This window comes from Musa acuminata, chromosome BXJ3-11, assembly GCF_036884655.1.
Source record: "Musa acuminata AAA Group cultivar baxijiao chromosome BXJ3-11, Cavendish_Baxijiao_AAA, whole genome shotgun sequence".
NCBI classification, from domain to species: domain Eukaryota; kingdom Viridiplantae; phylum Streptophyta; class Magnoliopsida; order Zingiberales; family Musaceae; genus Musa; species Musa acuminata.
Window position 1 is genome coordinate 27,254,929 of NC_088359.1, and position 14,791 is coordinate 27,269,719.

At 40.7% G+C, this 14,791-nt stretch overlaps 3 protein-coding genes across 5 annotated transcripts; 2 read left to right on the plus strand and 1 right to left on the minus strand.

Annotated features, from left to right (window-relative positions):
* Positions 1-181: 181 nt before the first annotated feature.
* Positions 182-1,219, minus strand: LOC135652221 (dehydrin DHN1-like). The gene is made up of 2 exons (XM_065173024.1): positions 853-1,219; positions 182-764 (listed from the first exon to the last, which is right to left on the minus strand). The coding sequence occupies exons 1-2, from the start codon at positions 1,093-1,095 to the stop codon at positions 345-347; spliced, it is 663 nt and encodes a 220-aa protein (XP_065029096.1). The 5' UTR covers positions 1,096-1,219; the 3' UTR covers positions 182-344.
* Positions 1,220-4,264: 3,045 nt separating this feature from the next.
* On the plus strand, positions 4,265-4,765 carry LOC103972536 (indole-3-acetic acid-induced protein ARG7-like). Its single transcript, XM_018820551.2, has one exon. It carries the CDS (start codon positions 4,290-4,292, stop codon positions 4,659-4,661), a length of 372 nt encoding a protein of 123 aa, XP_018676096.1. The 5' UTR covers positions 4,265-4,289; the 3' UTR covers positions 4,662-4,765.
* A 678-nt stretch (positions 4,766-5,443) lies between these two features.
* Positions 5,444-13,518, plus strand: LOC135653216 (uncharacterized). Of its 3 annotated transcripts, none has more exons than XM_065174943.1 (10): positions 5,444-5,670; positions 5,772-5,852; positions 6,395-9,646; positions 9,735-9,815; positions 10,674-10,826; positions 10,990-11,153; positions 11,244-11,391; positions 11,558-11,680; positions 11,907-11,994; positions 13,080-13,518. In XM_065174943.1, exons 3-10 carry the CDS (start codon positions 6,623-6,625, stop codon positions 13,253-13,255), a joined length of 3,957 nt encoding a protein of 1,318 aa, XP_065031015.1. In that variant the 5' UTR covers positions 5,444-5,670; positions 5,772-5,852; positions 6,395-6,622; the 3' UTR covers positions 13,256-13,518. The 3 variants fall into 3 exon arrangements, with proteins under 3 accessions (XP_065031015.1, XP_065031017.1, XP_065031016.1); XM_065174945.1 differs by having other exon boundaries at positions 6,395-9,586; XM_065174944.1 differs by having other exon boundaries at positions 5,444-5,663.
* Positions 13,519-14,791: the final 1,273 nt, after the last annotated feature.

The window sequence follows — 14,791 nt, forward strand, 5'->3', positions numbered from 1 at the left end:
ATACATATACATACATATATATATACATATACATACATATATATATATATAGGTTTGGGCAGTGTTAGTATATGTATATATATATATATATATATATATATATATATATATATATATATATATATGTGTGTGTGTATATATATGTATATATGTATATATATATAGTCTTAGTTGTTTATCATTTTGAAAGAAAAAAACCAATCAATCATTATTCTCTTTTGAAAACATCACTCATTGTCGTTAAAACAACGAAACTGGAGCACAAATCAAGCATGACACGAACCAAAAACACCAGACGCAGGACAGAGACGACACCGTCAAGCTCGGGACACCTTTGGCTCGTCTTACTTAGAAGGACTCTTCTTCTCCCCCTCTTTCTCCTCGGTCTTGTGGTAGCCAGGCAGCTTCTCCATGATCCTTCCCAGTATGCCCTTCTTCTCCTTCCCCTCATCCCGCTCGTGCTCCTCGCCATGGCCGGCGCATGGGGACGGCGGTGCCGGCGCCTCGTCGGCGGGCTTCTTGTGGCCGGGCAGCTTCTCCTTGATCTTCTCCAGGAGCCCCTTCTCCTGCTCCGGCGGGGTAGCTTCCACCTTCACAGTATCCTCCTGCATCTTCTCCACCACCACCGCGGTGCCCTCCTCGACCTCGGGTTTCTTGGCTTCTTCCTCGCATACAAGCTTCTCCTTGATCTTTTCCTTCAGACCTTTCTTCTTCTTCTTCTTCTCCTTGTTCTCTCCTTCAGCTTCTTCTTCATCATCGCTCGACTGCACACGCACGATAAAGAAGAGCTTAACAGTTCGGTCATATCTACAGTCGTAGTCTTGATTCAACCATGGTTAAAGGAGTACATACCGAGCTAGAGCTGGAGCTGTGAGACCGGTGGAGTTTCTCCAGAAGACCCATCTTCTCCTCCTCGTTCGCCTTCTCTCCCTCCTCGATCTGAACCTTCTCCACCCCGGTCACCAGAACCTCCTCCTCCTCATGGCACTCCTTCCTCTCCTCATCCTTCTTCTTCTCCATGAAGTCAAACAACCCCCGGTCTTGGACCGCCACCTCCTCACCGCTCTCCATGGCCTTGTTGTGCTCCTCCGCCATGGTATATATCTGTAGAAACAGTTCAACACTCAACAACAAAGCAACTACCGTATGGACTGGTTTTTGGAGGAAGGAGAGACATGGCTTTATATAGAGCTTTGCCGGATGGTGCAGTCACGCAGAGATCGATGCGTTGCCTCGCTACGAACGCGACGTAGGAATCGAATAAAGAACTCGTTAGGATTACGGAGGAAAGGACAGAGACAGCAAGCGGAACGTGGCCGCGCGGCAAGTGGTCTCTGTGAGCCCCAGGTGGCCTTGCCAGCGTCGGTGGACGAACTCGAGAGGTCGGTGGAGACACGCCGTTCGGTTCTCTCGTGGCACTTGTTATCGTGAGGCGCGTCATCTTTACAGGGCACTTACGGTGTCTGGGGTGCGAGCCCTACAAGTCCATATGAGTCGTCAAGCCGCACGCGAGTGAGAGCGTCTGCTTAGCTCGGCCCGAGGGGCAGTACAACGCAGGTGACCTTCCGCCTCGAATGGAGCAAAAAGTCGGTCGTGTGTCGGTCCATGTCGTCCCTCCTCTCTCGTTAAGCTCTTCCATCTTCATCTATTTTGCTCGCTGCTACTGCACAGGTTTTGCCTTCGTTTGCTGTACACAGAAACAGCTCACGGTGATGCACCTCATTCTCACGTCCAGTAAACAAGAACAACCGGATCATCCATCTACTTGCTCTTCCCTCGCCCACAAGTAGCCATGATGCACGTCGATCTTTACACGCACCGAATCATCATCACCAAGGACCGGCATGTGTTGCCAAAGAGCGACCTCTCCGGCTCCGCCATGGCCGCCATGGGCGACATCTTTATCTTTTCTATTACACGAGCACTCGAGTTCCGGGGGGTGAAGCACATGGTCGAACACCTTACCCAGGCTTTTGGTGCCTTGTGGATTTAACGATGGATGGGAAGAAGTTGGCTACAATTCCATGGAATGCTACTCATTAATCCTAAGCTGCTACTGCTGCTGGTCTCTCCATAATATGCTAGTGAAGAACTCTCCTCGACGGATTCCTCTGTTTTGCTTCGCAACCTATGAGATTTTACCGATCATTTTTTTGGGGGGATTTTCCTTTATCTCGAATCCGGGCAATGCTTACGGATCATTTTATGTTCCGAGATAATAATGGTGGCAGACACATCAAAATCAACAATTTTCTAAGAGTTGGATCCAGAAATTGGAGAAACATCAGAATGTATCGGAGAAACTCAAGTCAGTCAAATGTCTAGTGAGGATGGCACTAACCCTAGTGCTTGAGTGAGTCTTCTTTTCATGTAAGGGAATGCAGGAAGGCTTGGTTGCATCCCTGATAGCTAGTCCTACATCCTTCCAAGGCATAGATGATGGTATGCTGAACTCTGTCATCTAAAAGTTGCAGAAAATATTTCTATTTCATGTTGTTGGTGAACTTTATGTCGTCGTGGGGTCGATATGATTTAGTCCGATTGACGATGTTTAGGACGGTATGAGAGATAAGATTTTTGCCTGATCGAATCGGGCTTGGATTTGGTTAGGATACGCCTCTTCAGCAAGCTTGTCCATCTTTGTCGCTACCGAATTCTTACACACTAGCTTAGGTTGCGATGAGGAGGAAGATCTCCGACTTACGCCCATCCAAAGATCAAGTTAGTGGTGTTCTAATATTCTAGATGCCCCTTGTCAGATGTTGGCAAGGGATTTTTATCATAGTGCCTGAGATCGGTTATACACAACCTTCACGCGACGGTCGACTCCCCGAGCGACGAGTGTACCTTCAAACGTTCGTCACCCGAGATATGTTGGATGGCGCCATGCGGCACCGTTTCAAGTTTTCCGGAGCGATCCTTATTGCGATGATGCTGGTTAGCACGATGCCAGACGACGCGGGAGGAGAAGAGTTGTTATCCCATATTTCTGGTGGTGCTGTGTCTTCCTCCCGAAGCTCCGTACTTGGATTGACATGACAGGGGTCGTGTCCTCGTGACGGAATCCATAATATATTCTATCAAATATAATAAAAGATAAGTTATAAAATAATGGTCTACCTAATCCAAATTATATATTAATTTAAGCACTTAATTAGTTAATTGGATTAGGATGAAATAAGTAAGCAGTCTATTTCATCCAGTGATACCTTAGAACATGTTCATGCTTGATGGATGCACTCAGATGAAGTGTGGATGAGGGAATGTTGGAATTTGCAAAGCAATATTATATAACCTCTTTATAAACAATAAGCTTCAGACAAATAGAACAACTCTAAACTGCACCAAAAGAGAGAAAGAAACAGGAAACAAATCTTTACATTAAAAAGAAGAACAACAAATTAGAGTTTTGAATTGGACAGTAGAAGTTAAAGACTAGCACAAAAGAGGACTATAGTATCATCTTTTCCTTCAGAAGGTTAAGAAAATGCAAGCACAGGAAGGTTATCAGTTGAAAAAAGAGAAAATAAATGCAGAAATTAATTGAAAGATGATCAAAGGTATGTTTTTGGTATAAAATACCTAAAAATACTGATGAAATCGATAAGAATAAACAACAGTTCGTGTCGATGCGATATCCAAATCGAAAGATTAAAGAACTAATTAATTAGATTATTTTCTTTACGAAATATATGCCAAATCTTATAATTATCTACAGCAGATAAAATATTTTTAATAATATTTAAAATTTATCATGAGATAAAAAAAATTATCTACCTATGATATCCTGTTTTTGGCCATTTAGATAAGGAGACAAAGAAAAGTCCTATTATCTCCAAAATCAAAAGTACTACAGGTAGCTTCTCCATAAAGGACTGCTAGAACTCTTGATGCATGGACTACATCATCAATTCCTGTTCTTAATGTTCATACAAAACCAAAGATTTATTGTGAGATCTGCTTACCTATTGATTTGTGTCATATTTATCACCATCCAAATTAATCATGAGTCAATCTTGGGAAAAAAAGAGCACTGTAGGAACTCAAAACACATTTCAAGGATGTGTTCCTTAAAAGAGGACATAGTGAACATATTGTCCTTCGCATTCCCCTACTTCATGGATAGATCTCATTTCACATGACTCCTTGGCTCTTCCCCACGCGCCCCACCAACCCCCTCCTCACACCTCTTCCCTTGTGGTATTTATGTTGCCTTCCCCCAGCCCATAAAGCCCCTCCTCAGCCGCATCATCTTCCTCCCACTCCTTCGCCTCTGAGAGGAGAGCCAAATGAGCTCCCACACTCTGAGTGAGCTGATCCTGAGGAAATGGCAGAGGCTGGCGAGCAAGGGGAGGAGGAAGAGGAGCAAGGGGCACTTTGTGGTGTATGCCAAGGAAGGGAAGAGGTTTATGGTTCCTTTGAAGTACTTGGAACACCCCATATTTCAGGTGCTGCTGGAGATGGCAGAGGAGGAGTTCGGGACGGCCAGTGATGGGCCACTGAGGGTGCCCTGCGAGGAGAAGCTGATGGAGCACATCGTCTCTCTCTTGAAGGCAGCTCGACCGGGCAAGGATGCGGTGCAGAGGAGCTTCCTTTTCTTCCCTTCCCTTCGGAATAATGTCCTCAACAATGGTTGTCAAAGTGGCATTACAGTAATCTAAACTTCATCTTGGATGCTACTAGTAATAAGATTAGATGTTTTGTACAATCTTCTTCGCTTGTAAATCTATCTGCAGGAAGAGAAGGATGAAGAAACTGTTGGATTTGTGCAGTGAAATCGACTGCAATTGTGTACTTTGTATGCTTATTACCTTTTTGTTTCATTGATTGTCTCTCTTACATAGCAAGTGTGAGAAACGTTAATGACTTGGAAGAACACAACTGGTAGAATCATATAATCAAATGAAACATCAGCTCACCAAACAGGAAAGAGCTGATGATGATTCCTACACCCTGCTTCATCAAGTAGGAAGAAAGATGTTGGGATCAAAGCTTAGCATTTGATACTAACGGGAGTTGGTAAAAGGAAGCTTTGATGATGCTATCGGCAGTGCAGTTTGGATTTGATATTTGTTGACCATGTGGAGTTCATAGATGTGGGAAGACTGTGTATCCAAGATGAAGCCTTTGCCCTCTCATGTCTCTGCGGCGTGCAGTGCGAGCACAGTGTGTCTAATCTTCGTCGGCTCGCGGAATTCTACATGCAAGAAGAGAAGCCATGGCGGTTCGTCTTCTCCTTCCCTCTCCAGAGCGGTGGAGGCGGTAGAACTCGACGGCAAACGGCGGCGTCTTCTCCCTCTCCCTCTCACTCTCACTGTCTCTCTGTCACTCGCTCTCGCTTTTTCAATTGTCAACCTCCAGACCGGGTCGGAGTTTCGAACCGGTGACTGGACCGAACCGGACCGTGGGTTTAAATGGCGTTGTCGGGAAGGACGGCGGCCTCCATTCCTGTCCACCTCGCTTGCTTGTCGACCAAGCGAGAAGAGCGCCCCGTGCGGATCCCCCGTCCGCCGAGCTTCCTCCTTCCATCCGTCGACCCTTGGGAACGATTCGAGGTTTTGATCTTGGACATCGATCGTCTGATCTGTAGCCCTAACCTTTTCAGCTTATCCGTGTGGTTTCCGGCTTCCGTTGCTGCGATCGGAGCGTTTTCGGATTCTGAGGTCGGAGGTATCTGTAACTCGATGTTCTTCTTGGTCCGATTTAGGTCGTGATTTATAGTTATGCCTTATTCTTGCCCATGAATTGAATCCCTTTGACCGTCTTTACAGGCTGTGTTAGTGATGTTGGAGCTCGCTCGTCTTGGGGTTGGAATGAGCTAGCAGTGAAGACTTCTCGACTTTGACCTACAGGTGGGTCAGAAATTTCTAAAAATTGATCCTTTTTAGCTTCGTTGGCAGATAATTTCATTGTTGTTGATGTGGCTTGTCCTCATGTCCTAGATCTTATTACTTCCTATTTTTCGTTTCCCATCTTCCGATGTTAATAGGGATTATGGTAGCATTCTTTCAATCCTACCATCTGCCACGTTCATACAGCGACCCAAGCTTGGCTTCAGAATTTGCATGACTGCACACTGCACGCTGCAGACTGTTCCGTCAGCTGCCTGGTGTGTCTTGTATTGGTTCAAACCCTAGTTTTGTTTAAGCTTCAGACTTAAGTTAATGCTGACTTGGTGAGGCGTCAACATTTTGCTGGATGCCTACAACTGGTAGATTGTAGTTGCATCGCTGTGGTCAGAATGTGAGCAAGCTACTAAGGTTTTAATGTGGTTCTTCACACTAGTGAATCATGATTCATGCATAATCCATCATAACTTTTGAAGGTTAAGTTCTTGTTGATTGGTTAATTGATATGTTATATGACTGTTCAATTTGATTTCTGCTATTTGCAGGATTTTTTCTTCTCAGAGCTAAGAAGTGCTTACATTTCTGCGTGGTTTAATTCCTATGATTCCCTGTCATCAGAAGAGAAATTTTTGGCTTGGTCAGGCATGGAATTATGGAGAGTTTGTACGCTAAACCGTTTTACATGTTGGTCTAGCTCTGGGCTCCTCCCTTTCAATTATTGGTAAATGGAGAGAGATAAATATGAGTTGGTAGAGTGATTGGACAAGTTCTGAATGTCTCAATATAATCCAATGGATGCTAGAAAGGGGGTTGGCTCTGCAAGTCAAAGATCCACACAGTTTCCGCCAAGCTCTACTGGTGCTAATGTCAGACCACCAGAGGCTAGTGTATTAGGTGTTGCAACACCTGTTCTGAATTACTCAATCCAGACAGGAGAGGAGTTCGCTCTTGAATTTATGCGAGAACGAGCAATCTCCAAGAAGCCTATGATCCAAACTGCAACTGGAGATCAAAATATGGCCACTGGCTACACAGACATGACGGGTATATTGATACCACACATGGGGTCTGAAAGTGCATCGGATGTTTTAGCGCCTGCGACCGGAGATAGTTGGCAGTTTAAGGAGGTTGAGAAGCAAAACTTCTCTGAAACTGATCGTAAAGTTCATTATGAATCATCATGGTCCATGCCACGAGCGTCATCTGGTGAGGGAAGCAGTCGAACAACACTTCATGGGTATTCTTTGTCAGAATATCCTGATGTCTTATCAAAAAGGATGAAATTCCTCTGCAGTTTTGGTGGCAAGATCATACCTCGTCCCAGTGATGGAAAACTCAGATATGTAGGAGGTGATACACGTATTATACGAATAAGCAGGGATATTTCATGGGACGAACTCATGCAAAAGACAATAGCAATATATAATAGGCCTCATACTGTTAAGTATCAGCTGCCTGGGGAAGACCTGGATGCCTTGATATCAGTCTCATGCGATGAAGATTTACAGAATATGATGGAGGAATACACTGTTCTGGAAGGAGCTGATGGATCGCATAAACTCAGGATGTTTCTATTTTCTTCCGATGATACTGATGATGTGCACTACAGCTTGGGCAGTATGGAGGGTGATTCTGAGATCCAGTATGTTGCTGCGGTCAATGGCATCGATTTGGGATCTGGAAAATCTTCACACGGGCATGGATTGACAAGCACATCAATAAGCGACTTGGATCAGTTACTCAATCTTAATGTTGAGGCTGAAAGAGCTAATCCTTACATGGTTGCGACTCAGTCAGTTGGTTATGTTACTGCTCCTGTAGCATCTGCTACTACATTCACTCCAACGCTGCAGGAAAGCTCATCTACTGCATACGATAGCCATTCACAGAGTTTTGAGGGCCAAAGATACCAATTTGTTGAAAGTGAACACTATGCTTACAATCCCATCAATCCTCCTGACAGATATCAGAATGCAGATAGCAGAGACTCTATTGTTCTACCTATGCCATCTGATTATCAGTACCAATCCAATTATACGGACATTCCAGGCCAACAGTCTTTCTATCAAAGCATGCTGCAAGATCCATACAATGGTGTGAGTCCATTTGATAGAGAAACTGTAAAGAAGAATGAAAAACTGGCAGTTGATAGTTTTTCTCAGAAAAAAGTGGAAAGAGAGCATATCAATTCCCACAATAATGAACCTGCCAAAACCATAGATCAGCATGATGCTTCAGCTTCAAGTTCTATGCATGCTGAAATTCCATATACTGCTGTGGCACCAGACGCTGTGACATCTGTGCAACCTCCAAAAAATAAAGGAAAACAACTAGAACCTGCTCCAGTCTTGTCATCGACCAATACTGTGAATGCTGGACATGGTTCTGAGATGAATGAAGATGACCAGTACTCCAGCGGAGCTTTAATGTCTGGCTTTTCTGACTATGAAACTGATGTTATTAATGTAAACTACGGTAATCCACCTTCGCGTCCTTTCCGAGTTTACCAATCTGAGAGGCTTCCTAGGGAGCAGGCGGGGTTTCTAAATCGACTGTCTAAATCCGATGATTCCATTAATTCTCACTATCTGATAAATGAGGCATGTCCCACTGGAGCTCAAGAATCTATTGCTGAAGCGGTTGACACTCTTGTCGAGGGAGAGTCTGGAGCAAAGCCTCCATGCTCAAATAATGCAACTTTAGAAAAATATAAGAAATTGGAAAATACAATTAATCAAGATTATAAATTCGAACCTGTCTCTGTTCTACAAGTATCAGAAACTGTAAGTTCTTCTCCTCAGCCCATGAGTGCTTTGATTAATCAAGATATGCAGGATCCAAATGGAGCTTCAATAAGTTCAGTAGTTCAGGCAGGTTCTGATCATACTGATGCCAGTGATGAAAGAAATTATAAACAAGGGAGGAAGATTCAGATGCCTGAGTCTCAACATGCACCTCCAAAGTCTGCATATAATAAGCCCACTGTTGTTGAAGATAGGATTTTGCCAGAATCAAATATGAGCAGACAGATGGAAAAGGCCACAAATGTTGGTGAAATAGATGTAACCAAGATCAATATCCGAGAGCCACATAATGTTGGAGCTTTTATTAATGCACAGGAAGGTCCTTCCGTTCTTGCTGACATTCCATGGGAAGACATATCTAACAAGGATATATATAATGGTAATGTGCAACATGCCCCAGCATTTAGTTGGGTGGAAAGTACTGTTGGGGCTGTCTCTCGGGAGGAAACTTCTGCTCCCACCCCAGAGCGCATTCTTATTGATATTAATGATAGGTTCCCACCTAATCTGCTCTCTGATATCTTTTATAAGGCTGGAATTGCTGATAACTTGTCAAATATAAATCTGCTGCGCAAAGATGATGCTGGAGTTAGCGTGAACATGCAAAACCATGAACCTAAGCGTTGGTCTTTCTTCAGAAATCTGGCCCAGGATGAGTTTGGACGCAAAGACTTTTCTCTTATGGATCAAGATCACATTAGTTACTCATCTGTGCTTCCTAAAGTAGAAGAAGGGGTTTGTAGCCCATACCAGTTTGCACCTTTGGAGAATGAGAGAGTTGATTTTGGTCACATAGATTCCCAAATTGATTTCAGTGAGGAAATGCAAGAGTCATCCAATACCATTGCAGATAATACCAATATTTTGCACGAGGTTTATATTCCATCACAAATCCCTCATCCTCTTGGAATTGAGAAGGGAGAAGGTTTGCAGGTAGAAAATCCTTATGCAAAGCTAGGAGAGACATTAAAAACACATATTTCAGAGAATGATGTATGTTTCTCTCTGCAGCACAGAAAATTTATTTTCATATTTAATATTAAACTATCACCAGGTGGTATGACATTATTTTTGATTCTAGGAATCAAAATTTGAAGGTGGGGAAGCAGCTGAGCCAGTTTTGGATGCTTCTGTTGATGATTTTGATCTTAGTAATTTGCAGGTAAGATACGTGATATACTGTGAATTTGTTGAAGCTGTCTTGTTTAGTTCTGGTAAATGTCTGATTGCAAATAAAGACATTTTGTCGGCTATTTTACTTTTTTAAAGGGATTTGTATCATGCATTAGCTTTCAATTGTGGAAGGTGGTCATTTCACTCATGTTTTAATCTCTGAGTGAACTTCCTGTAATTATGAAGGTAAAATATTTCCTAGCTTGCAATTTTTATTGTTTTTAGTTAATATTTGGATATGATAGACTAATATTTTACGTTCAAATGGAGTCCAATTTTGTTGATAGAGAGCATCTTCCATCCTACATGTTCTTTTTGGTTCTTCCACTGTTCATAAAACTATATTTAGCTATCATTTGTGCAGTTTAGTGTTGAATAATGTCTGAAGTTGAAATCTTCGACTGGGTTCAACTGTTTTTAGCAATAAATTGTGCAATATAGTGCTACGACTATATCTGTTGAAATCGTCAATTGAGTTCTTCTGCATGATTCATGTTTAGCATCTAAAGAAGGTTGTCCTTGTAGGTGGGCCCTGGTTTGTGGTTAAACCCTGAACAAGCTGTATCTGAATTGTGATTAAAGAAGGCGTCCAACTGTAAAGAAAGCATAGGGAATCTGAAAATTTGTTTCAGAAGTCAGAACTCTGTATTCTTGAGCCATTTAGTTCATTATATGTTATCTGTAGAATGTGTTTAGACACTAGGACATGATTTCTTTCAATTCATCAACTAGTATGAATGTCTTTTGCTTGTCTTTTGCTTTGCATGTAGTTAGGACCTTGTTTTGTTGTATAATTTTATGGTATCTTGATTCAATGTATGCTTGTCTAATAGTTGTGTGTTCATAGATAATCGAAAATGAGGATCTTGAAGAACTGCGTGAACTGGGTTCTGGCACTTTTGGCACTGTATATCATGGAAAATGGAGGGGCACTGATGTGGCTATAAAGCGAATAAAAAAGAGCTGCTTTACTGGCCGATCATCCGAGAAGGAGAGACTGGTAGATTCTCCAATTTTTATCTTGTTCTTTTACTATTCTTACTGAATCAAAAAAGTAATTAAACCCATATATAAGTGGCTTGTTGCTAATCAATTAACTATAATGTAAGTAGTAAATCAAGAGGTAGGAACTTTTGAGAGAAGTAACAAGTGGTTGCTCTCAGACTATAGAGTTTTGGCGGGAAGCTGAAATCCTTTCCCAACTCCATCATCCCAATGTGGTGGCCTTTTATGGTGTTGTTAAAGATGGACCAGGGGGTACCTTAGCAACTGTAACAGAATTCATGGTTAATGGTTCTCTTCGACATGTTTTACTACGCAAGGACAAGTACATCCTTTCTGTTCTTTTGTTGTTAATGGACTAACATTTTTTTATTGCATAAACTAATATTTTTCTTTTAATCATGCAAATTAACAGGTACCTTGATCGCCGTAAACGACTTATCATTGCAATGGATGCTGCTTTTGGGATGGAATATTTGCATTCAAAGAATATTGTACATTTTGATTTAAAATGTGACAACTTGCTTGTAAATCTTAAAGATCAGTCACGTCCCATTTGTAAGGTATTCTCTTTATAGCTCATTCGTAGTTACTATTACCACCAATTTAGTTCGTTATTTTCTCTATTTTAATCTGTGAAAACTTTGATCCTTGTGTGGACACAACAAAGACTATTATGTTGATGATCATCGCAAATATGGTTAACTTTGTTTCTGGCTAACGTTACAGGTTGGTGATTTTGGTTTGTCAAAAATAAAACGAAACACTCTGGTTTCTGGTGGTGTCAGAGGCACGCTACCATGGATGGCTCCAGAATTACTAAATGGAAGCAGCAACAAGGTGTCTGAAAAGGTACAAGCGATTCTTATTTCTTTTCTACACTGCAATATTGGTTGGATTACTGAAGGCCTTCTGTAATTTAACTTAAATTAAACCTTAACATTAAGTTTTCCATTTTATTCCCTGCTTCAGAAGATATGAAACCTGTGATTCTGTCAACCATCAGTTAGGAAATCTCTTATGATAAGCATACTTGATCTCCATCTCTTATGACTATCATTTTTGGTGACAACTGCAGGTGGATGTTTTCTCTTTTGGCATTGTTATGTGGGAAATTCTCACGGGTGAAGAGCCTTATGCCAACATGCATTATGGTGCCATTATAGGTATGCTTTGTGGTACATTAATTTAAATTGATATATGACTTATTAGTATTACGTTATATACACACACACACATACACACACACAGATATATATATATATATATATATATATATATATATATATATATATATATATATATATATATATATATATATATATATATATATGTATGTATGTATGTATGTATGTATGTATGTATGTATGTATGTATGTATGTATGTATGTATGTATGTATGTATGTATGTATGTATGTATGTATGTATGTATGTATATATATATATGTATGTATGTATGTATATATATATATATGTATGTATGTATGTATATATATATGTATGTATGTATGTATGTATATATATATGTATGTATGTATATGTATGTATGTATATGTATGTATGTATATATGTATGTATGTATATGTAGGTATATATATATATAATCAACTAGCTTTTGTGAAAAACACTTCTGTTGCTTAGAGAGTGTGAATCTTGGACCCATTGGTGTGTTGATTAATTGCATTCTGGTTGTTGAGAGTCAAACAAATGCACTACAAAAAAAAAAAAAAAGAGCACTACATGCAGTGCCAAAGATGCATATAGTTGCAGGAACCTCTTAATGAGCTGCTCTTTCTGACCTAATTTTTTCAAGAGCTGCAAAAATGGAAAATTTGCCTTTTAACTAAGAAAGCTCCTTTTATCAGTGGTTTCTTAGGGCCTAGCTTCTGAATTGTCACTAGCACACTGATATCTGGTTGTAGAATTTATCCTGTCTGAACATCGATGGCTGTCTGAACTGGTCGTGGTTGCTGCATTTTCTTAAATATCTAGTGAGCTTAAGCGACTTCCTTCCAGTGATCAGAGCAATAAACGTAATGTGCTTAGTTCCATCATCATGTGGAAAGTTTCAAGATCTCGTGACAGACTGATTCATAAATGCACTGGTTATGATACAACTAGGCTTTATATGCTGTCTTGGTGCTCATCTTTAGTTATTATCTTGTTTTCCCTCGTTTCCTTTAAAAAACTTGTGGAGCACTAATTTTGTAATCTGCATATTTTTTCATCAATTTGTAAAACACTTTGCAGGAGGTATCGTGAATAATACACTGAGGCCCCCAGTGCCAGCTACATGTGATCCGGAATGGAGAAAGCTAATGGAGCTGTGCTGGGCCCCTGATCCAGCACAAAGGCCATCCTTCACTCAAATTGCAGGTCGTTTGCGATCCATGTCTGTTGCCAGTCAGGCAAAACCAGCCAAGTAATGATACTCAAGCCTTTCATCCTCCAGAGCTGCACTGTCACTTGTTCTGGTTTTTAGTATGGGTGATACATGGACTATATAAGGTACGTCAAACATCATATATTGTGTGTATTTAGGTGTACACTTATTATTAGATCATCACGCCGATCGAAAACAAATTATATCTTTTTTGTGTGAGGTTTGTACCAAGAACCTTGTTATCTATCTGTAACTTATACACACGGATATCTGTGAGCTACCTCAGTAGGAACCTTATGCTGCTTATATATCTCTCATGGATAGAAGAAATTGCTACTCAAAATGGATTCACCACACAACTACTCTCCTGTCAGAACGCCAGATATGTAGCCGAGTTGAATCTCATTTCCTTGAGCATGAAAACATGGATCATGAATGTATTACTTCTTGAAGAGCTTTAAAATGCATGATATATACAACTGCTGCTATGCACTTTGGGGTTGCAATGGAGGCTTAGTTTGTGCTGTATTGGGTTGTGAATCTTTAATGCTCTCCCCTCCCTTTTCCTGATATTTTGAACTGTTCTTTTGATGTGAAAAGTGTAAGCATTGTCATACAGTAGCAGTTAAATTATTTATAGGGTAAATTGTGGCCTCAGGCAATTTAACTCTTTCATTGATCTCTTACCTTTAACCTGATTGCTTTCTTCCGTGTCTACTTATCTATTTAATCAGATCAATAATCTTTGCTCAACATAGTTTTAACCAAGGTATGTAATATCGTACTGTACCGGTGTTACGAGGTTGGCTCGGTACGGTATGATACCGGTGTACTGAACGGTACATTAGAGCGTATCGAACGGTATATCCTGGTGTATCGAATTATTTTATAAATTTTTTCATACTTGCATTGTTACAGTATAGTACTGTAGTTGTAGTACTGTAGCAGTACTACAGTGTAATATTATAGCATTGTAGTAGTACCGGACGGTTCGCGTATCGGTATATCGTCGGACCGCTTTTAAGTAAAAAAAAATTACCTTATATTTCTCCGGACCTAAAGACAAATATGTCTCACAGTTGGATAACATCGATGAGTGAAATGCAAATAAAAGAGAAGACAATAATAATTCATATTAAAAAAAATCTTTCCAAAAAAGTTTTTGTAAAAAAAAATTGCATCATATTTCCAAATCAAACCTATGGACTTATTCTTTTGTCGTTTTCTCATCTTTTCCAATACATCTTTTTGATGCATAAAAGAAGGGGGGCGAATGTTAAAACATTCATAGAGGAGGTGGCTAACCCTAACCCTAAATCCACTCTAGCTAGGGATTAACGTAAATTACTAAAATATCCATATTTAATTTACTTATTCTGGTCGGATTCAAGTTATTAGATTCAACTTAAACTACCGTATCGTATACTAGATTTTGTCTCAAACTATGTCGGATGTCAGAGATTCTCCTCTCCGAATGTAACTGAGATTTTGTCTCTACTTTGTTGGATATTAGACCTTCTCCGCTCCGTATGTAACTGTCCATCAGAATAAGCTTCATCCAAAAGCCATCACCGTCTTC